This window comes from Triturus cristatus, chromosome 1_1 (assembly GCF_964204655.1).
Source record: "Triturus cristatus chromosome 1_1, aTriCri1.1, whole genome shotgun sequence".
NCBI lineage: Eukaryota > Metazoa > Chordata > Amphibia > Caudata > Salamandridae > Triturus > Triturus cristatus.
This window is the reverse complement of record NC_140579.1, coordinates 677,855,519-677,878,977: the sequence shown is the minus strand read 5'-3', so window position 1 is coordinate 677,878,977 and position 23,459 is coordinate 677,855,519. Positions and strand designations below refer to the sequence as shown.

Here is a 23,459-nt window from a genome sequence, read left to right as displayed (position 1 = left end):
CGCAAAAAACACGCCCCCCGATCCGAAAAGGACGGGGCATGATTGGAGTGACGGGACCTCTTCTCCAATGGCTGGCCAGCATTTACTAGGCCAGCCAATGGAGAACAGGGGAGAAGAGGGGCGGGTTCAAGCCCCTCTTCTCCCAAGTCATTATCTCTCGCGAGCGAGACTGCGCAAGCGCAGCCATCGCTAGCCGAGACCTAAAAAGTGCTGAGGCAGAAACTGTTCTGAGATGTTCTCAGCAGTCTAACTAGTCATTATCTGGGCAAGGATAAGTAGTGTTTTTAAGCATCATGCGGTTTGTATCAATGAAATCTGTGCCAAGCTCAAAATAGCACGCACCGGTTTCAGCCGCCATCTGCAAGTGCTTATAGAAGTCTGCAGGAATGTTCATTATCTGATGATGTCTGAGGGATGACATGTTCTGTTTCCCAGAAAGTGTACAGAGTCTGTACAGTATTTTCTAAACTCTTTGAGACAGGCATTTTGTGTGGCAAACGCCTATTAAAAGAAAAAGAAAACCTGCATCGTCCTGCAGCACAGATAAGGCAAATTTGTAATGTGATATACCTAGTTTAAAAAAATTAAATAGTTTTGATGTGTAAAATGTGGACATATTGCTCAGAAACAGGGTACCAGCAGACTGGAAATTGCGTATATCAATTGCTGCATAGTTTCAAACATGCTAGGTGCCCGGATACCGATGATCAGTGCATATTTTGAAGTTTTCCATTTACTTTGAAGAGTATGTTGGTCTTTTTGTTTAATTTTCCTCTAAGGTTTCAGAAGAACGTTCCATGTGTGTATTGCTACATGGGATGTAACAGAATATTTACATGGGAGGATCAGTCATCAATGGGGAGTTTTCACCATGTGTCTGAATTTGGCTGCATCATTAGAAAAAAATATGTCCGGTGCTGCTTTGGAATGCATATAGTGCATAATGGTGTATTATAAGGAGGGCCAGCCATCTTAAATGATCTTGAGGGGAGAGGATGTAGCAACGGGCTAGAGCCACTGACCCTGAAGCAGGCAAACTGGATTTGTATCTCGGCGGGAGGCTCAAGATCCTGTGTTTTTCAGTAAATCTCTCTGTGTCCCTCTGTAACTGAATGGAGCGCAGGTAATAGATGTAAAAATAAATCCTCTCACAAATGCACATTCAGTTTTTGGAACTAAATAGCGTGGCATGCTGGCTGCAGCTGGTCGTAGTTCACACAAAGGAGCAGTACGTGACTGCACATCACAAAACTAAAACAAGGGGTGGGGGGGGGGGGGAGTAAGGGAAACTAAGTGCGCACATGTAGAAACAAGTAGATAAAGTGCGGTGCTCATCAAATTATGCTAGTCTCTTCAAAGTTAATAAAAATAGAGGTGACAAGCCACTCCATGCAGAACAGAAGAAAGGCGCGGCTGCTAAACTTAAAGAATAAGCACAGCGTTGCGGCATCCCGCACTGGAAGTGCTTGGTGTCAACGTAAAAAAAGAAAGTTCCCAAGTCGGGGCATACAGTAGCACAAGTGGAAGACGACAAGTCCAGGGGGCGATGCATGGGAGTCAACAATTGAGAAAAAAGGTGGGACAAGCAGGAACCATTCTCCTATTGGAAGCAACGTTTTTTAAAGGACACTGACAAAAGCTAATCCGAAGCTGGAGGAGGGCTGTAAGTTCCCCTGAGTGAATACAGCCCTGTCTAGACCCGACATAAAAGTGTTATGACATGCCTCCAATCATGCTGCACATCAGCTGGGCTGCTGTACAACATGGTTACAAAACCATTGACAAAGCCAAATAGCTCTGTTATTTGGCTTTGTCAGTTTGTTTGTTGATTTTTTTAAGCTATTCTGTTTAACTGTTGTGTAGTATGGATGAAAGTAAAAATGGGGAAAAACGCACTATGCTTGCTACTATACTAATGACTTAAAAACACTGACCAAGACAATAGCTCTCGCATAGGCAAGACTTATTACCCTGATTCCTTTGTATTGGTGTTACCTTGGTCTTGTACCTCTGACTCTCTTTGGGAATTGTAAAACGGAAAGAATCTACTTAGAGTTGGTGCACTTTTCTGCCTATCCGAAAGGCGGTTGACTCTTTCCTAAATGAAATTAGACCGGTCTTAAATCTTAAAAGGTTTATATGAATAATATTACATCTGCTCATCGTAGTCTTTGGTATATTTATTTATTAATTCACTCACATTTTTCAATAAGCCAGTATTCAGTATTGCTGTAACACCTTGAAAAAATTAAACGATTTCAATAAAGTTGGTGAGATTTGCATCTCTAGTTAAGAATAGCTGTACAAAAAGAGAAATGCATATCTGACATTTTCAACAGGAAAGAAGTGCCATCTTATTAAGCAACCCTTTTTTATAATGTGTATGTTCAGTAATGTGCTCTGTATTGTATTACAGCTCATAAACATTGCATTACAATTCAGTCCTCATCTATTTTGGTGAAAATGTACACACTGTTCCAGGTCCTGAAAGTTAAAGGCTCTCATGAGAAATTACAGTACTTCACATTTCGCTCAGGCAGAATGTTTCTTGGCAGTGTGCTCTTCCCAGGCCCTTTAAGGACACAGTAGTTTAAGAACCATACTGACGTTGGCAGCAAGTGCATTTTGCCTTCTGAATAATATTCCACACTTAATAAATTCACCATGATGATAAGTCTGTTGTTTGCCTAAGATCATTATATTTAATAGCACCGTTGTAAGCTTGGTTTTACCAAATATGCTACGATTACCTACTTGTATAGTGAAAAGTGAAATAAAAGCATTGTCCTCCTAAAGTGCTGTTTGCGTTCGATGCAGAGGTTTACTTTTCAATACCTGGCCATTTTAAGCCTGAATGGTTCATTTTATCCTCAGCTACGATGTGTTTCTTTTGGGTTATGTATGTAGTGGGCAACACTTTTCACTTAGAAAGTGTGTAAATTTGGAGCCTCGCTGCTTTATGGACTCTAGAGACTTTATTTCCTGACTTTGGTATCTAGAGATTCTGTGATGAAAATTATCTTGATAAATTAGTCAGTTTCCTATCGAGTCCTCTGCAATCGGTGCCTTTCCGAAGACACCAGTACAAATAAGTTCCTGCACCCCTTTCCATGCAAATCAATTTTAATGCATTTTCTCTAACTTTAATCACGTTCATAAATTATTTTCCATACGAAAGGTCACAAATTGACTGGATATGTTTGTTATTGATTGCCTACAAAATGTACTATACTCTGGCACTCTTGTTTAGCGAATTGTTTTGTTTGAGGTTAAGCAGGTATTTTGCCCGCACCCATTTGCCCCCTCGCCCACCACCTTCCCCCAGCAGTAAGACAAACCAGCTCTGCCATAATAGCGTTCACTTGTTCTGGTCGTTCGGTGATTGCAAAAAATGTTTTTGTATTTCAAAAATGAACAGCATTCTGTCTTGAACGTATACCATATACAATTCAGTTTTTAAACAGCATTTATTGTTTATTTTCAGGGTGTCTGCACTGAAGCTGGTATGTATGCATTGAGAGAGAGGAGAGTGCACGTGACGCAAGAAGATTTCGAGATGGCTGTAGCCAAGGTAATTTGCATCATCATGCTTAGTGTTGGATTTGTAATGTCAATCTGTAGTGGCGCACACATTGACCTTAAAAAACTGCATGGGTCTCTCAGCTCGAAAGTAATGAATACCAAAGAGTTCTTTGTAAGTGAGTGGCTCGAAGTTGTCCCCAGGCTAACTTTGACAGGGGTGTAAGATAGTAAAATAATTTAAAAAAGAATGCATCAAAATACTTCATAGACACAGTAACAATCTGGATTCTACATTGATTGGCTTGCAGGGATAATGCTAACGTTTTTCCAGATTTCGTCTGACACCAAGGGAAATATTAATTAGGTGACGTATCATCGGCTAGAAGTAACTATCAGAAATATGGCGCTAATACACACAGTCACAAATACAGTTAGTGTATCCAAAGGGATCAATGTATTCTCATAGATGCACCAGAGGTTACAGACAGTTAATTAAGACTTGGCAGCAGTGCTTAATTTGGGCAGGTGCTTCCCGGTGCTCAGCACCGGCACCTAATCCTCCGCAATGGTGCTTATAGCACCAGTTAAGGACACACTCTTTTTGAAGGCAGGTGATCGTCCACAGAATCACAGGATGTTGATCCACGCTGAGACTCGAACCCGGTTCCCCAGCTCGGAAATCAGCTGCTGTAGCCATTAGGCCAAGTCCTCTCCAGAAAAAATTAGTGCTGGGGCTCTCGTCAGGAGGCAGTTTGCCCCAGCACATTTATCCTGCTAGCGCTGCCTCCTGAGGCGAGCCCCGGAACTTTTTATTTTACAAATTAACCACTGCTTGGCAGTATTTAAAAAAAATAAACTATATATATATATATATATATATATATATCCATATATCCATATATCCATATATCCTACTGGCGATCGCCAGTAGGTAGTTATAGTTAGGACCGCGTTTCCATAGGAAATCCGCAACATTCTATTTTGAATAACTTTGGCGCCGGTCGACGAATCCTCGCGAATTTTTCAAAATAGGTGGGGCGCTACGCTCCGCTCCTACCCTGAAAGTCTCGGGGGGATTCGTCAAGCGGGGGCTGAGATAAAAGGGGGGTCCCAAAACGCGTTTTTCCCATGCATTTTTCCATAGGACCTTTAGACACAGCTACAGCCCGAACGGCTGAACAGAATTACTTGAAATTTGGCAGAGAGGTAGCCATAAGGTCAAGGAAGTGCCTTTTGCAGGTCTGGTGTAAATCTGTTCAGTATTTCCTGAGAAAATAGCATTTAAAAGCATATATATATGTGGGCGGAGCCTAACCACACATCTCATCCTGAGATCTGATTGGCTGTCAGCACTTCATCCAAGAAGTGTTGGCAGCCATCTTGGGACCAATATACATGATAGCACCTCATTAAAAAGCATTGCAGTTAATAGAAGGTTTTAAGACTTTAGTTACATTATAAATCATTTGTTGATGGTACCATACTCATTTTAGGAATTGTGGTATGTTCTAAGGTGATTTCACCATGTGAAAAAGCCTTCTGCTGGGATATCATGATTGAGAGAAAAATATTTTCTCATGCTTTTACCACAGAGGTTTGGAAGGTGATCTATAAACTAAACTGAGAGCTTATTTTCTGTAAATTCACATTATCTTTCTCAGTCATGTGAGAATGAAGTCTGACATTCTCAGTAAAACATGTACATCCAACAAGGGCAGAGACTGTCAGTTGATTCCTTTGTGTTCTACTGCAGCTTCCCAGAGTGTTCCAAAGAACTACTAGAGCGCTAACAGTCCTACCTATGATAAACGTATGGCACACCTGAAGCCATCTTGCTTGGAATAAAGTGGTAACTCTTAAAACATTTAATTTCAAAAGGAACAAAATGAGGGGGTTCATTTTTCCATAAAAAGTATGATTAGTGCTGCAGAAAGAAAAATTAGGGCACATTTTGAGTGACTTCTCAAATCCTCTTCTATTTCATTAAAAAATTCTGACATGCAGACTGAAGCATGCACTTTCAATACCAGCAGCAGTTTTCCCTGGTGAGCAGTAGCTTTACTACAGTGATCTAATGAGCAAAAAGAGTGCTAACATTCTGAATTTATGGCAAATGTGTGACACATCTGAATGCCTTCTTGATGGAATCAAAGTAAAAAACTGAAAGTATTTCCTACTGAGGAGACTGCAGTAAATGAGGAAATTAGGAAACTTCATAACAAATAAGTCTCCCAAGATGGCCACCAGAGACAAAAGAGCCCAAATGTAGCCCAAATATCACCCAGTTGTAGCCCAAGTATAGCCCAATGACAGAATGTCCCAGAATGTTCTTAAAAACAACTAGAGCGCTTACTGTCTTCATTATGACAAAAGTATGGCACACCTGAAGCCATCTTGATTGGAATAAACTGGTAACACTTAAAACATTTAATTTAAAAAGGAACACAATGAGGGGGTTCATTTTGCCATAGAAATTATCATTAATGCTGAAGAAAAATGAGGGCACATTTTGAGTGACTTCTCAAATCCTCTTCTATTTCATTAAAAAATTCTGACATGCAGACTGAAACATGCACTTTTAATACCAGGAGCAGACTTCCATGGTGAACAGTAGTTTTACTACAGTGATCTAATGAGCAACTAGAGTGCTAACATTCAGAATTTATGGCAAATGTGTGACATATCTGAATACCTTCATGATGGAATCAACGTAAAAAACTGAAAGCATTTCCTACTGAGGAGACTGCAGTACATGAGGAAATTAGGAAACTTCATAACAAATAAATCTCCCAAGATGGCCACCGGAGACAAAAGAGCCCAAATGTAGCCCAAAATCACCCAGATGTAGCCCAAATATAGCCCAATGACAGAAGTGTGCAAAACACTTATTATTTAGTGTTTTTGCAGTGTTATATAGTGCAGACTTGTCCGGTATTGGAGTGCTTTACATGAGCATTGGTTACATCACACAAGCACAAATTCATTTTGGTTGTAGACATGGGGAGACTAAGTGATTTGACCAGAATCACAGAATGTCGAGCTGAAGCAGAAACTTCAACCTGGTTCCCCAGTTGCAAAGTCTGCAGTTCTGGAAGTAACACCACATCCTCTCCCCTAAGTGCAACATTTAATCAAGTGGTCAACTGGATAAAAAAAACATAAAGATAACAAATAATTTAAAAGTGCTTTGTCGCTATTTGAAAACTCAGACAAAATGTCCTTATTTTAGACTTTTAGAGCACTAACCATAATTTTGATGCCAATAAGACCCTCTCATATATGTAATTTCTAAAGGAAATGCTCTAGGTATTACAGTTTTGATTACATCAAGATGATGTCAGGCGTTCCACACTTTTGTAATAAATATAGAATGTTAGCAATCTAGTTGTTCATTGGGATACTGTTGAGAGGCAAAGGCCAGGGGCACGGACTCTGAAAATTGAAGGCAGGTAGGAGAGTGCAAAGGCAACAATTTAACCACACTGAGCAGGCAGGAAGGGCCGTGGAAGCACAACAGACTATGGAGGGCAGTGGAAAGGGGGGCAGGGGCAACAAACCAACAATACAGGACTTGCAAGAGAGGCTGTTGGAGGGAAGATCTATTACGGGTCAAGGAAGCTAGAGGCGGTCCCCAGAGCCCCGGGAGCCACCACAGAACTGAGCAGGAGAGTGAGTCAGGGACAAAAGGGGCACCTTAATTTGAGCCGGGGTGCCTAGGAACGCTTGCTCCAAAAATGAAGAAAACAGACATATGAGACATGGAATTGGTGGCAGAATACAATGGCAGTTTAATGAGAAGATACAACTTCAAAGAAACCGCAGAATAGAGACATAAAGTACAAAATACAGAATCCAGATAATCATACAGCTGTCATGATATTCTCTGTATCTTAATTAATGTACTGACAGAGAGAGAGAGAAAACACATCTATAAATGCATCATGAGAAACAAGTTACACCAAGGAAAATGTTACCTAGGAACACTCACGTTTACTCTTAGAGCAAGCATTCCTGCAATTACAATACAAAATCTTTTAAATGCAAAAGTAAAGAGAACAATGGTTAAACATAACATGACATTTCATATAGGTAAAATAGAATAAGATACTTCAAGCAAAGCAGAGCAAGACATTTTAAGCAAAGGAAGACAAGAGCTCCCAGCTCTTGGGGAAAACCTGCACAGCCTGTTAACCTACATACAGACGGCGAGGTAGTCCGTCGATATCTGTGGGTGCTCCCTTTTTATATCATTTTGTGGGCTCCTTTGCACGCTACATCTACCTACGTATGCTACCCACAAGCTTCGTCTGTAGATTTTACCAGACATTTCGTCATTTACCCACTTAATGCTGACAATGGACTGGGTGAAAAGGTCAGTCTCTCAGGCCAATCGCTTATCGTAAGTTCCATAGAGCAAGCAGAAAATAATGGGTATTGTACGGGAATTCAATATATTCATGTACAAAATCTCCTCAGTTCTCCTAACTTGACGCTCTGCGGTTGCCACTTCCTTAAAAGCGGGAAACCTGCCCAGGAAGCAAGTACCAGTCCAGGATGCAGCCTACTGTATGTCGACAGCTTCAGTGGGATGTTGAACTTTGATACCGAGCACGGAGCACTCGGGTAGGGTGGGGGCTACTAGTTTGGAGCAGACGGCCTCGCAGACCTGCCTTCAGACTGCTATACACTAAAATTGCAGAGCTATGGTCAATTTAACAAAGAGGCCTACATATTGAACAGAAGGGCCTACACAGGGGTTTTATGCTGGCTGAGTGGTAAGGATGTCTCAGGATAATTATATAGCAACACAGGACCCGCTGGTCAATTTAATACGGCCTACAAATGCGGCTGGCAGGGCAAGGACAAGGGTCTCATACTTCAGGTGTGGACAGAACGGGCCAGGGGCCCCCTGTGATACAAAATCTACCCTCCTTCAAGGCTGTGGCAATGTAATAGACCATTGTGGGCAGAAGGAAGAGGCAATGGTAGTACAACCATACATGCAAACAGACCCGATTCAGCCAGGAAACGTCCAATGTTTTTAAGCTCAAATGGGCTTTATTTGATCTGTCTCCTGTCTACAATATCCTCTTTTTCAATGTAACTCAAAGGGGAAAATCAATACCCCAGTTTTTTTTCAAAATCTCCCTCTTACCAAGTTCAAAATGTTCGCAAGTATGGTACATTGGATCATGGAAGGAAATGGGATAGGGACATGGACTTGGATAACAGAGGACAAGAGGGGCATGGAGAGGTGCACCAAACTGACCCTGCAGGGCAGGCATCAGGGTTTGCAGCAGCACAATACACCACACAGGGCATGCAGGACGGGAGTGCAGCACAACAATCCATAGAAAGCAAGAGGGAGGGGACAGGACCATGCACATGGACAACAGAGAACAGAGGGGCAAGAGGCAATGGTAGCTAGCTGACCATTATGGACAGACAGGAGAGAAAGCTGCAGCATTACAGACCATAAAGGGCAGTAGGGACGGATCAGGGGCATTACAATGGAACAGACAATCCAGGAGGGAGGGAGTAGGGGTCTTCACATGTAAACAGAGGGCTGGGGGCAAGGGGGCAGGGCAGGAGCAGCAAGATAGCCATGGAGGTCAGGCAGGATGGGCACTAGAAGCAAGACACACCATGAAGAGCAACAGTGAGACTGTGATGGCATACACACAGACCATGGAGGGAAGATGGGAGGGGGTCAGGGGCAGCTAACTGACCACACAGGGAAGGTGGGAGGGGCCATGGCAGCACAGAAGACCAATGGCTATGATGGGCAAGAAGGAGGGTGCAGGAGCATGCACAAAGGACGATGGAGGATAGAAGGGAGGGTCAGGATCTGTGCACAGACAAAGTTCAGGGGAAGGGACCTCACAACAGACCACACGGGGCACGCAGGAGGAGCAGTTGCAGCACAACAGACCAGGGAGGGCAGAAGGGTGTGGCAGTACAATGGACCATGTAGGACAGGAGGAAGAGGATAGGGGCATGGCATGTAGACAGGCAGGGTGGAGGTGGCAGGGACATGTTACAGTCATCTGACAATGCTAGGCAGGTGGGAGGGGAGTGGCAGCTCAACAGAACACTCAGAGTAGATAGGAGTGGCAGATCCATGGAACATGGTGGGCAAAAAGGACGGAGCAGGGGCATGCACAAAGACATCGGAGGGCAGGGGGAAGGAGAATAGGGGCAGCAAGCTAAGCACAGAGTTTAAGCAGGAGGTCAATGATGGGGCATAGAATTGGGCAATGGAGGGCAGGAGGAGTGGACTGGTACATCATACTAAATTGAGGGCAGTGGCAGCACATCAGACCATGCATGGCAGGAGGGAGGAGGCTATTCCATGGATTCACACAACAGAGGATAGGGAGGAGGGGGATGGGGCAGCAAGCTAACTGTTCAGAGAAGGCGGGTATTAGGAACTTTATTGTTTTTAAAACATTGAGTCTGTGCGAACTACTTAAAATATGAACAAGTATGCAGCATAATCTCACTTTTATTCAGGAAGAAGAGGACGTTTGTGACTGTGACTCCGGGCTCACTTGGCAGAAACACCCCCTGACCCTCCACCCCCTATCGCAAAATGTAATGCCCGTGAAAAGGGTAGGTGAACACAGTGTTATATAGAACATAGTCCTGAGAGCACGATTGAAAATGAAAACTAGATATAGTGTATGGTATAAACTATGCACCAAAAAGTGTGATATAAGATGAACCGGGCGTGAAATATAATATGCAATACATTGTGCGCAATGACAGATTCATTGGAGAGCGCGAGATAGCACAGGCACTAGCGCGTGCTATGCGATATGCGCCTTGGAGTGTAATATGCACAGGGCAGTGTTGTGTAACCTAACTAGTCTCTAAAGTTGTAATATAAAATATGTGCTGGGGAGTGTAACGTTGCATATGCACTGTGACACAGATATGGATCGCAGATTGTAATATGTATGGCATAGCACTGTGCGTTATAACATAGGCATCGAGGAAGGCACGTTAGATGGGGCAATATAACCCGTGCGAAGACAAGTGTGGCATGACATATTCACGGGGTGGTGTTACAGTGCACATGGGCTAGAGAGTGTCATAGCATATGCACTAGCTAGTGGAATACAACACAGAGGTGTGTGGCACTCGGCAGGCAATGGTGGGTGTAACACAGCATTGGGCTCTGTCAGGAGCGCGCTGTGACTCTCAAGTGATGTTCATCCCCTTTCCAGAGAGTAAAATAAAAAGTATTACACATCCGGCAGTGGATGTGTGTTTTATTAACCGTGAGGGGGGTTTCTTGCATAGTTTTGGTCGAATTTTTGTCGAATCCCCTTTGAATGGCTTGGTGTGCATGTGTAATAAATGTGCCCGTCAATAGCTACCCATGTTTGTATAAATAAACGACAAGGGTGTCTACCGGGATTAGGCACGGTAGGGCATCAGACATGTCAGAGCTTCACTAGTAGTGTAAATACATTCCACGTGGATTCATTGCATGCATAGTCGCCTTTTAATGAATATCCCGCAAATCGTCATGGTGATAGGTACGTACGGTTTGTCCAGCATGTCCTAGGTGTGTCTATAAATAAATATTTTTTTTAAATAATAAAAAACAGTGGCCGGCCCTAGGGATTGGGGTCAAAAAAATATAATTAGGAGACAGGCCCTGGGGGATGGGGTCATCAGGGCCAATAAATTAGAATAAGAAGGGGAACCACACAGCCCCCCTTCTTAAAAAATTAAAATAAATAAAAGACTGGCATCGTGCCGGAGGCCATGCCCCCTCCGTGCAGCACTCTGCAAACGCGCCCCCAACAGGCATCTCCAGTATGCGCCAGGGAGCTGCGCTGCAGACAGGTGTTCTGAGGCCAAGCCCCTTTTTACACCTCTCTGCAACGCAGCTCTGTGGCGCTTACTGGAGGTACCTAGTGGTCTAGTTTGACCCTAGGGACCCTTAGGATTCAAGGGGACTTAATCTCTCAACTTAGAACAGCCACAGGGCGCGTTTACACAGTGGTGAAGGGAGGGGACGGGGCCTGAGGTGACGTGTGCAAACACGCACTATGGCACGTTTTAAATTGGGGATATAATTTCCCTTCAATACTGAGGGCCCCTGGGGGCTAACTAGCCCACCAAGTGCTTCCAGTAAGCGCCACTGAGCTGCATTGCAAGGAGGTAGTCCAGGCCGTGCCACTTTTTACACCTCTCTGCAACACAGCTCTGTGGCATTTACTGGAGGTACCTAGTGGGCTAGTTGGACCCTAGGGACCCTCAGGATTCAAATGAACTTAATCTCCCAACTAAAAATGGACACAGGGCGTGTTTACACAGTGGTGAAGGGAGGGGACGGGGCCTGAGTTAACGTGTGCAAAAACGCCCTGTGGCCTGTTTTAAGAGGTAGTTTTAATCCCCATGCCCTATTATGTACTAGGGGCTTACAGAGGAGGTCATGCTAATCACAGGGGGACCCCAACGCATAATGTTCCCTAGTGTATGTAGGTGTTTTCACTGTATTCTAAGTGTCTTTTAACATAGCACTGGCTCTAGGACTGGCTAGTCAGACTCAGTTACCACCAGTATCCGTCTGAAAAAGTTGAGGGTACAGGATGATTTTGCAACAAGGCTTCTTTCTGCTCTTCTTTTTGTTCTTTCTGCACGTTATCCTTCTTCCTGCACTTATCTTCGTATTTGAGGACTTCTGTTGCTTCTTTCTGCACTTCTTTAGTTTCTTTCTGTGCATTTTTTCTTCTTTCTTCACATGTCCTATCTCTGTAGGCATAGTTAGAAATTAGCATTTAAAAAACCTTGCAAATTCACTGAAAAAACCATGGGTTTCACACACATTATAATTAGGAATTAGCATTTAAAAAACCTTAGAAATTCAATGAAAAAACCAAAGGTTTCACACATGTTATAGTTAGCTGGACATTTCACTCGTAAAAAACCATTGAAATTCCCCCGTTATAGTTAGTTCAGCTAACTATAACTCGCGCGCCCGCAATGCACTGCTGATGACGTCACATATTACATCACTCATGACATGGTCAGTGACATCACTCATGACATCACTGATGACATCTCAAATGACATCACTGATGACATCACTGATGACATCATCCTTGTGATAGAGTGGCAGACCTCCTCTCACCCTAATATAACCTTTGATACACACATTCAAAAATAGAGACTAAAATTTTCAAAACAATGGACATACCAATACCAGTTACAACAACCTCTTCAGTAATTCTAAGATCCACATACACATCCACTCATTCACCAACAGTCCTATACAGTCACTCATACATGTACTCACTCATCATATGTACTCATGCACCTATACATCCTGTTACACAATGCCACTCATTCATAGAGTTACTCACACACATAGTCACTCATGCTAATAAAGAATCAAACATACATTTACTTGCATATACAGTTATACACACACCACCACACTTACTTCTACGGAAACTTACACATACTTAGTCTTTTAAACAATCACTTATAGAAACACATACTTATTCATACAGGAACTCTTTCAATCTCTCACTCTCACATATACTCACATATATACACCAATAGTCACATATACTAGTTTAAAACATATGTAGTTACTCATAAAGACACTATTGAGACAGTCATTCACTCACTAACACACCCATACACACACTCATCCACCCATACAGTCCTGCACACATGCTGTGTTCAACACATACAAACAGTGAGTCACTCATTCATGCACCTATGCACTACGTAATACCCCCCACCGAACCATGCAGACACTCAGACTGATACTCAAAAAACCAACTAATAACCTATATAGACACCCATGTAGCTACTCACCAACCCATGCAGCCACTTATACACAAAGTGAGAGACTGATACAGATATTTACATATTTAAACATTACTCACTAAGCCATGTATTCACTATGATACACTTAATCAGTCAGTTACACAATCAATTTTTCAAAAACAAATCATCCATTTAGACACTTATATACCCATTTATTCTTCCATCGACCTTGAGATATACATATATAAAACATATTTAATTTTCAGAAAAACACACATTCACTGGATGATGTCATCAGTGATGTCATCAGTGATGTCATTTGAGATGTCATCAGTGATGTCATGAGTGATGTCACTGACCATGTCATGAGTGATGTAATATGTGACGTCATCAGCAGTGCATTGCGGGCGCGCGAGTTATAGTTAGCTGAACTAACTATAACGGGGGAATTTCAATGGTTTTTTACGAGTGAAATGTCCAGCTAACTATAACATGTGTGAAACCTTTGGTTTTTTCATTGAATATATATATATATATATATATATATATATATATATATATATGTGTAAATATTAAATAATTGTAAATTGCAGTTTTTGAAACCAGGCTATTTAACAGTAGTCTTAATGTAAAATAATTCCTGTTTTGTGTTATGGATACAGACCAATTTTTAGGCTGTCATGGCAAGTAATTCTTACATTGTTGTAATAGTAATTTTGTTTATGAAACCTTTTCCTGCAAAAGCATGGCCAGGACTAGATCTAAGACTTATATTCACATTTAAGCACATATGTTAGAGGCATGAAGCGCAGAAAAATATGGAGAAGAGATGCTTTTGTAACCTCTTTGGTTAAACCGTTACAAGGTGGCCACATAAAATGTTTCTAATTCAGCACATACCTTATTCTCAAGTTAAAGATTTTCTATTTCCCTACCAAGCTTATTTTCTTGCACTTGTCTGTTTTTTTTTTTATGTGGGTACCTTCTTGCATTGCCAGTTTGTCTGGGACGTCAGTTAATAATCACCCAAAGGGCAAGTTCTCGTAAACAGTGTGGTTGATTAAAAGTATAGCTTGCAGTACATATACCTATGTTTATGATCAAAACCAAAGTTTGTTAAATATATTCACTGCATGCTAGAATTTCGGGGAAAGTTTCTGTAATGGCTTCTCACCATCCAAGAAGAAAACTAAATTGATACTTTTGTCTTAAAGATAGAAAGCATATTTGTATTTAAAGACCTTTTCCTAGGCTAGACTTTAAAAGGTCAGAGTAAATTTGGAGGTTCTCAGACATTGGCTACATACTTACTCATTTGCTTGAATCCCTCCCCATTGTTGGCATGGAGCCCTCAAACAAAAATATTAAACAGTGATGTTGATACAAACTCTTAACGTTACCTCCGCTTTAATGTTTAGTTTTCAAATGCGTGTCTTCTGTAAGGACGGCATCACCAGAGCTCTGCTTATCAGCTTCATTTTTTTTTATTACAACTGATGTCCTCTGGTGTTACTGCGGAATTGAGTCAAGGCACACCTAGCTGCATTCAAAATTTACAAAGGAAAGAAATTAGAGGAGAACAGCACCATTTGAAAGAAAGTTAGTACATTTTCCAAGAAGATTCTGTCTACCTTAGCTTTAAATCCCTCTACTCTGACATCCAAGCATTGCAGACGTTTGGTTTGCTTGAGACACCAGTGACAAAATGCAAGAAATCATAAATGGCACCACTGACTGAGCTGTCATCAGCAATTGCATCCACCGTGCAATTGACAACGGAGAGCCAGAAGTACGACGTGCAAAATAGGGCCTCGCAAATTGCAACTCATTTGTGACTCGCAATTCGCAAGGCGCTATTTGGCATGTACAACAGTGTATTTAACACTGTGTGATTCCCAATGGGGTTGCAAATTGCGAGGCTCATGAATATTAATGAGCCTCTCGCAATTTGCGAGCCCATTGGGAATGACAGGCCATCCCAGGGATGGTGGCCTGCTGGGCTCAGTAGACCACCATGTCTGGAACTGTTCTTAAATAAAGCAGCTTTTCTTTTTTTTTTTGTAAATAAAAATTAAACGTTTTTGTTTCATTTTTTAAGGGCCGGTAGTGAGTGGTCCCTGGGACCACTGCCTCCCTTAAATAATATTTTTAGAGAGAGTAACAAAGTGGAACTGCCCATGCCTGTAGCTGAAAAAAAATTTGTTTCCATAGACAAATCAAGAAAGTTAATCAGCTCTATCCCCTTATTAGACTGTTTGTGAGCTATCTGGCTAGGTACACCACAGCTGCTTCCCAAGGTAGGTCCAGAGCCCAGCATCTCTTGCTACACTGGCATGGTGAAAGATTACACCATTGGCAAAAAAAATTGTGAATGCAATTGCTCTAACATCTGTTAAAGTGACTAACGCCATTGCCATCTCTCAAAGTATGCTAACATGGCACAACATGGAGCCTTTCCTAAGCAAATTAGCAGACAAATGTAGAGGCCAGGTTAACTTAGCATAGGAGTGAGAGCTATATTTCTCAGTACTGTAGTTGCAAGTAAATAACTTTTTCATCCTCTTCCTGTGGTGTGTTGGTGTATAATGCTTCCGTTGAAGGTAGCCAGAAACATATTGTACCTGGTCCTTTGATCTTGTTGTCCTGTGCATCATTAACATTTGACGCTTGAGGTTTTACGACTTCATGCTTAAGTCACTAGAGCTAACAAAGCAGTGTTGTTTTTCCAGGGGCATGGATCCATTGTATGGATTGTCCTGGCAACCACAAGGTCTGCTCTGCATGCCTTTTTGAAAGCATTTGTCAATGAATGCATCTTTCTGCAAAGATGCAGCCTTTGACCAGTAACTTCTGCACAATCTGTGTGCTTGAAGGTTGGTCTTCCATTTACTGTCCCACTCACAGAATATTCAAGACTGTAGAAGGAGGTTATCCGCAGGTTGGAATGAAGGGTAAAAGTGATGGACTAAAACAAAACAATCATGGTGATTTCTGGTAGTCTTAATTCTTGCTTTACCTGCTTCACGGCATTCACTCTGCCATCCACTCATTAAGCGTATAACAATACACAAAAGCCATGGCAACTAACCAGGGATGATTGTGGCACATGGAAATGGGGACATACTCCCTAGGAGCCTTTGCAAAAATATGAGTGTCAACCTTTTAAAGTATTTTCTGCACTTGACTCCTTTGCAGTCAATTCCTAACCGTGGTGGTGAAGGAAGAGCCAATACACAAAGGTTGTGGAGGAGGGAGCGCTAGGATTTGGAGTACCATGACAGTAATTTTCTGTAAATACTCTGTATATTCCATGGCTCTCTTCAGGTGGCAAATAAAAAAAGTAGTCGTTTTATAAAAAAAAACTCAGTGATGATCAATTGATGTGTGCTGAAAAAAGCAGAAATTATTAACTTAGGTGGATGCTCAGAAAAAGTACATTTGTAGGAATGGCAAAACAGTTAAAATTGAGTTGATGTTAGAAAATATTTTGAACAGGTGTGCTAAGAGAAGAATCATGCAGTTAATGTTTGCTAAATCATAAAAATAAAAGACACTATTTTTCACATACTGTGGACTGTTATGTCTTTTAAGATTCCAAGGAATGTAGTCTTGCAGCTTTAATTGTAGGAAAATAGATTAAAATGGCGTGAACCAGATTTGAACTATTAAGGCTGATCAACAGCAGCAAATACGTTGTTTACCACAAATCAAGTAGCATAGCATGCTGGGGAGGAAAACTATTCTCTTTTACCTGATGCTAGATGTTTTTGCAGCAACACAAGTAACAAGCAAAATCCAACCCAATAGGTCAGGCTTGCGTTTCGACTCCTGATTAAAACATGAAAGACTTCTGCACTGTCTTAGATTTGCTCTTATCCATTGCAGTCAAAATTATACTTGCAGAATGGAAATTGTTTCACCTCCTTTCTTACCACACTTGGTGGGCATGGGTTTCATATCTTCATGGAGCTCATTCTTTGGTTGAAGTGAAACATTGTTCGCTCTCAATTGCTAGTAGGGTATGGCGTTCTTTGGATAATTACATGGATCTATCTTCCTCAGGGGTTGATATCTCAATTTCCTTTTCAATCTCTCTCTTAATTTACTTTTTAAGGGTGTAGCAGATGTCCTCTCCCAACATCTCATCCTTTTTCCTTCCCTCTAGTATCCGTCCCCCTTTCTCTCTTCCCTACTTTCACCTCTTTTCCCCTCTCTGATGTATCTTATTTACCGAGCAATACAAAATCACATATGACTTTGCTGGGATATAGGTTAATCTTCCATCTGTCGCATGTTCCTGGACTTTATACCTAATATTTGATGAATTTGTAATACTGATTTGTCATGCATTTATCTGATCATTTTTATATAATAACTTTGACATCTTTTTATTCCAATCCAGCAGTTTTGTTAGTCCTTTCTTTTTAATTCTGCTTCCGATTCTTCTGTATTGCTACTGTACTGCAAATGTATCTCTTTTTAACTAAAACAATAAAAATATTTTAACAAAAAAGACAAATCAAATAATGCTTTCTGGATAGAATACATGTATGAGATAAATACTTTAATATGTGATGATTCAATGTACTTTTGAGGTTTAAAATAGTCCACTTGCATTGCCACGCAAGCACTCTGTAGGTGGTGGAAAGATTAACCAAACAACCAGTAGCCTGAAGTGAGAGAGAAATTCTCCTTGATGGAGCCAAAGCCAAGAATATACATTTTTGAAAGAATTGCTAAATCATGCAGACAGATGCGCTGTCAAGCCAGATCTAGACAGTTGTGTATGTGCCTATGTGTTCACGTCATCTCAGTCGATGACCCTGGTGAATATTTTAGTGGATCTGTAAATAAACAGATCATTACATAATGTTTCACTCTAAATAAGTTAAACTCTTTATTGCAAGTATTTCTCTGTACTGTGTAATAGTGTTGACATTAGTTCTGTTGTACCACAATTCACATAACATCCGATTTCAAAATGTCTTTTCTCTCTCGCAGGTGATGCAGAAGGATAGCGAAAAGAATATGTCTATTAAAAAGCTCTGGAAATGAACACAATAGACTTGGATTTCTTTATGAAAGTAATCGGCTGTCTAGTTTTTTTTGTCCAGTTTAAAATGTCCTCAGTTAGAACTGTTTTTCTTTAATAAACAACAATCGCTGATCAAGTGTTTTCTTTATTATGGTCTGGCTTGTCCAGACTGTAGGCAGCTGCCCCTGGATATGGTATGCCACTGGGTGGTTATACCGTGCCCAGAGTCCAGATGTTCCCCAAAAGTGTACAGAGCTCAATGTAAAATCCAAAGTGCTCTAATAGTGTTAGTGCAGGCAAGCAGCCTTAGGCCTAACACAGGAGTGCAAGACATTTATTGCACAACCTTGACCAGTAATGGACACATGACTCAAAAAGGAGATCCCCACCAATTTCGGAAAAATAAGCCTTGATTGTCGTTTATTTTAAGACCAAGATGTTCGCGATAAGGCAAGTGTGTTTTTAATTAAAAATACTTTTCTTTTCTGAACAGTTCAGTGGTATCCTGGTATCCTATAGCAGAAAGCAATAAGCGGTAAAAAGGTACGTACACAACTTAGTTTCAGTCTTCGGGACCAAAGATCAGCAAGTGTCAGGTGAGCACCAAAACTGCACCACAAGCGGCACTGTGGCAGCCGGGAGCAAAGGTCAAAATCGAAGTTTGGCCAAATGCGTTTCAATGGAGACTGGTGCTTGAATCCACACTTCTTGCAGGTAAGTAGATTGGTTGCAGCGGCCAAGCTTTGGGGGTTCGGACCAACCTTAGGTGCCCAATGCTTTTCAATGGAGATTCTTTTTTTGGGATAAAACGCTGCATGCGTCGAACTGGAGGGTGCAGAAAGCCAAGCTCTCCAAAGCCCTGGGGCTGCGGGTTCCAGGGTGCCTTTAGATGTCGTATTTTTTCTTACCGGGCTATTAGCGGTTGAGGGGACCCTTCGTATTCATTCACTCTGCAGGCGCCGTCGTGGAGGTCAGAGAGGTAAGCCAACGCTGTATTCAAGGTCTAGATCGCTGGAGAGGCTTCATTGGACAAGTAAGCCATTCAGACTCCGAGTCGTGCCGAGGGGATCGGGTGCAGGGTGGGCAGGACTCGCGGTTCCAGATGGCACAGGAGTTCTTGGAGTTGATTTCTTCTCAACAGTTCCACTGTCCCTAAAGGTTATAGGAGTTTTTTTCAAGGCTTCCTGGGGGAGGCGGCATAGACCTATCCTAGATTGGAGGGGGTCTCCCGGTTTTCAAGATGGCAGGGACTGAAAGTTGTACTTCACCTTGCCTCCCCCACCTTAGGGATGGAGTTGGCAGAGCTGGGCACACATCCTGTTTGTTAGATTTGGGGGTCTCTAGTTGGCATAGGTAGGTACCTGTGACAAATAGAAACCCTTGCGTCTAGTCAGGGTAAGGGGGTACACTCCTAAAATAACCCCTGCTCACCCCCTTGGTAGCTTGGCACGAGCAGACAGGCTTATCTCAGAGGCAGTGTGTAAAGCATTTGTGAACAAATACAGTAATCAAGTGACAACACTACAGATGGACGCCACACAGGTTGTATTATAAAAATAAGTATCTTTTATATAGATTTAACACAAGACCACAAACCTCCACAATACTGTACTTACAATGGTAGAATTAGCTTAGTTCTCTTAAGATGGTAAATGCGACACTCGGAGTTCAATGTACCTTAAGATGCGACACGCAGGGCAACGAAAGTGTTGCAAGGACAGTGATGCGTTGAAGATCCGGTGCAAATAAACAAAGATGGCGCTTTCTTCTTGATGCGACACGCTTCCCGGTGATGTGGCGGCGCCTGATGCGACGTCGATCCTCTTCTCCGGTGATGGCGAGATGTTTCCTCACGATGCGAGCCGCGACAAGCCCTGCAACACGCTTCCCAGTGATGCGACTGCGTCTGCTGCAAAGTCGATCCTCTTCTCCGGCAATGAGCCGCGACACGCTTCCCAGTGATGCGGCGTCTGCTGCGACGTCGATCCTCTTATCCTGGCGATGCGAGTCGCTTCGGTGGACCAGCGATGACTCAACGATTCTTCTGTGACACTCTTCCCGGTGATGGGGTGGCATCTGCTGTGACGTCGATCCTCTTCTCCAGCGATGCGAGGCGCTTCGTGTTGTGCCGCGGCAGTTCGGCAACACGCTTCCTGTTCTTGAGTCGCGCTTCCAGCTCCTTGTGACACACAAGTCCAGCACAACTGCAGGCACTTCAAAAGAACTCCTGGGGAGCTGGTGGGTGAAGTCTGTTGTCCCTGAGACTTCAGCAGGAGGCAAGCTCTTTTCCAAGCCCTTGGAGATCCTTCACAAGTTGAATAAAAGTGCACACAAAGTCCTTTCTCCTTTCTTTGGTAGTCCAGCAACCACTGCAGGCCAATCCCCGAAGCAGCACTTCAGCTTAGGGATAGTCGCTCCTCAGTTTCTTCTGGTTTCTTCTTGTTTCCCAAAGTGATCTAAAGTTCTTGGGTCTGGGTCCCAATAGTTATACCAAGTTTCTCTTTGTTCCCTGAAGGCAGAGAGGCCTTTGCCTAGTCCAATCCAGTTCTGGTCAGTCCTGGAGCACTTTGTTGACATGACTCCTTCTTTTCTTTCACAGTGCAGGGCAGAGACATCAGACGCACCACAGGAGGTGGAGCCGGCATTGTGGAGGGAAAGCACAGCCCTATTCAGGTCCCAGGTGCAACTACTCCCACCCATCTACATGGAGATCTCTCTATGCAGCCCTGTGCTGACTCACCCTGTCTCCGGGAATTCCCCAGCCCCCTGGAATTCCCCAGCCCCTGTCACTCAAATTACAGACAAAGAATACACAACCTAGCAGAGGCAGGTTTGGATGGTTAGACAAGAAAATACCTACTTTCTAAAAGTGGTATTTTCAAACACAGAATGTTAAAACCAATTTCACTAAAAGATGTATTTTATCATTCTGAGTTCAGGCATACTAAACTCGAATTTCTACCATGTTCCCTGAGTCAGTTAGGATTATAGGATGTAATAATCAAACTGCCCATTCTGGCCTATGGGGAACAGGTAGCCTTACAATAGGGAAAAACGAAAATGGCTGAAATTCACTTTTAGAACATGCCACACACACCAGGGCATGTCCTACCTTATACTTACAATGCACCCTGCCCTTGGGCCTACCATAGGGGTGTCTGATATGAAGAAAAGGGAAGGCTTAGGGACTGGCAAGTGGGTGCACTTGCCCAGTCAGCATGGCAGTACCAAAGTGCACACAGGCTCTGCAATGTCAAGCCTTAGACACACTTTTACAGGCTGCTTCTGTGGGTGGCACAACCAGTGCTACATGCCCACCAGCAGCATTTGGATTACCAAACCAGCCAATCATGGAATCACTAATCCACACATCAATTTACAATAGCGAGAACGTATGCACTTTAGCACTGATCATCAGTGGTAAAGTGCCCAGAGTCATAAAACAGCCAACAACAGGTCAGAAAAAATACAGGAGGAAGGCAAAAAGTTTAGGGATGACCCTACAAAAAGGGGCAAGTCCCAACACTGTTCTTCTAGGTTTTCTCAACGAAAGTGGGGGAGGAAACTAGGGTTGTCATCTGCTGCTAGCAGCAGAGACTGAGGGTCGCATTACAAAGACGGCAGGCCTTTGGAGCTTACCCTTCGAGCACTGAACCATCCTGGGGGAGGAGATGTGACATCTCTGCCCATGGTGTGTATTGTTTCTGCTCCCAGAGAGCAGGGACTCTCTACCCAAGGGGCCTGAAACATGTCTGTGTGTGGCAGGCTGGTTAAAGCAAGTCACTGACCTCACCAGAGTTGGTAGGTGTTCAGGGGGCACATCTGAGGTGCCGTCTGAGTACATGATGTAATACATCTCACACTGGCATCAGCGGGAATTTATTACAAGGAGTTGTTTGGTATCAAACACTCCTGGTTTCAGTGAAGCCATCAAGCTGCTGAGGAACTTGAGTTGTCGAGTTTCAAGCCCCTGAACTCCCTGTGGCTTCCTTAGCATATACAATAGTTAAGAATTTACTTAAATATTGTAGAGGCATACCTACTCATGCAGATATGCCCTCACCTGTGGTGCAGTACACCATGCCTTAGGGCTGTAAGGCCTGCTAGAGGAGTCGCTTAACTATACCTTCAGGCAGTGCTAGGTGCCATGTCGACTGTCGTTTTTCACCTCACAGGGGCATGCAAGCTGCAGGGACATGGTCATAGTTAGGGAGTCCCAGGGGACCCTCTTCAGCTGTCTAGCCCTAGGTACCCAGGGTACCACTTACTAGAGGCTTACAGGGGGACGCAAGTACCAATTGTGGATATGTTTTAGGGAAGAAGCACTGGCACAGGGGATCTGGTTTGCAGGGATTTCCCACTACATTCAAAACCACATCAAAACCAGGCAAAAAGTGGGGGCTAACCATGTCAAAAGAGGCACTTTCTCACACTGACGATAAATAACTAGTCGTCAGACATTTAGGCTCTGCCTATATGCTGGGAACCAGAAGTACATTTTGATTGGACAGAGGGTTTGTGCTTCCACAAAAAAGTGCTTAACCTCCATGCAGCTGTGACTATTTTTTTGATTTATTTAACCGACTGACCTCGTACTTTCATGGGCACTTACAACATTGTAATGATATTAAAGTGGACTAGATGACTAGATGATTTTTTTGTTGTTTTCTCTGCCAGCTGCACAGATGGGAAGAGAGCAGACACTAACTTGCCTGGACTTTTAAGGTCTGACTTGAAAGTGCAACTACCACCTGGCCTTTTAACCTACACCAATATTATTCTGCGTCCAGTTCTTTGCTTCAACACAAATACGTATCCACTCCCATGCTATCTACTTGTAATGCATCACGTTACCATCCAATATTCCTTTAAAGCCAGTCCTATTGGCATTGACAATGCTTTTTCTTTCTGGGACAAACACTTTTTTTCTACATATGTTAGGTTAATGGATACACTTCAGATTACTCCTATAGACCAATCTCCAGAAGGGATCAAAAATGCTTTCTGCAGTTGACCAACGCACTGCTACAATCGTGCCATCCACGGATCCACCTATAGTCTGTGTTTGCTACAGCAATTAAATAAAGGTGCCACCAGTGAGGTGTTG

The 23,459-nt window shown here is 42.8% G+C and overlaps 1 protein-coding gene across 2 annotated transcripts in view; it reads left to right on the top strand.

Annotated features, from left to right (window-relative positions):
* Nucleotides 1-18,484, top strand: part of PSMC5 (proteasome 26S subunit, ATPase 5) — a 321,232-nt gene extending 302,748 nt beyond the window's left edge. For both annotated transcript variants that reach the window (XM_085647065.1, XM_085647066.1), the window contains 2 exons: nucleotides 3,485-3,571; nucleotides 18,319-18,484. In XM_085647065.1, coding sequence (XP_085503191.1) covers nucleotides 3,485-3,571; nucleotides 18,319-18,372 — 141 coding nt within the window. In that variant the 3' untranslated portion in view covers nucleotides 18,373-18,484. The remainder of the gene's footprint in view (nucleotides 1-3,484; nucleotides 3,572-18,318) is intronic.
* The last annotated feature ends 4,975 nt before the right edge of the window (nucleotides 18,485-23,459 follow it).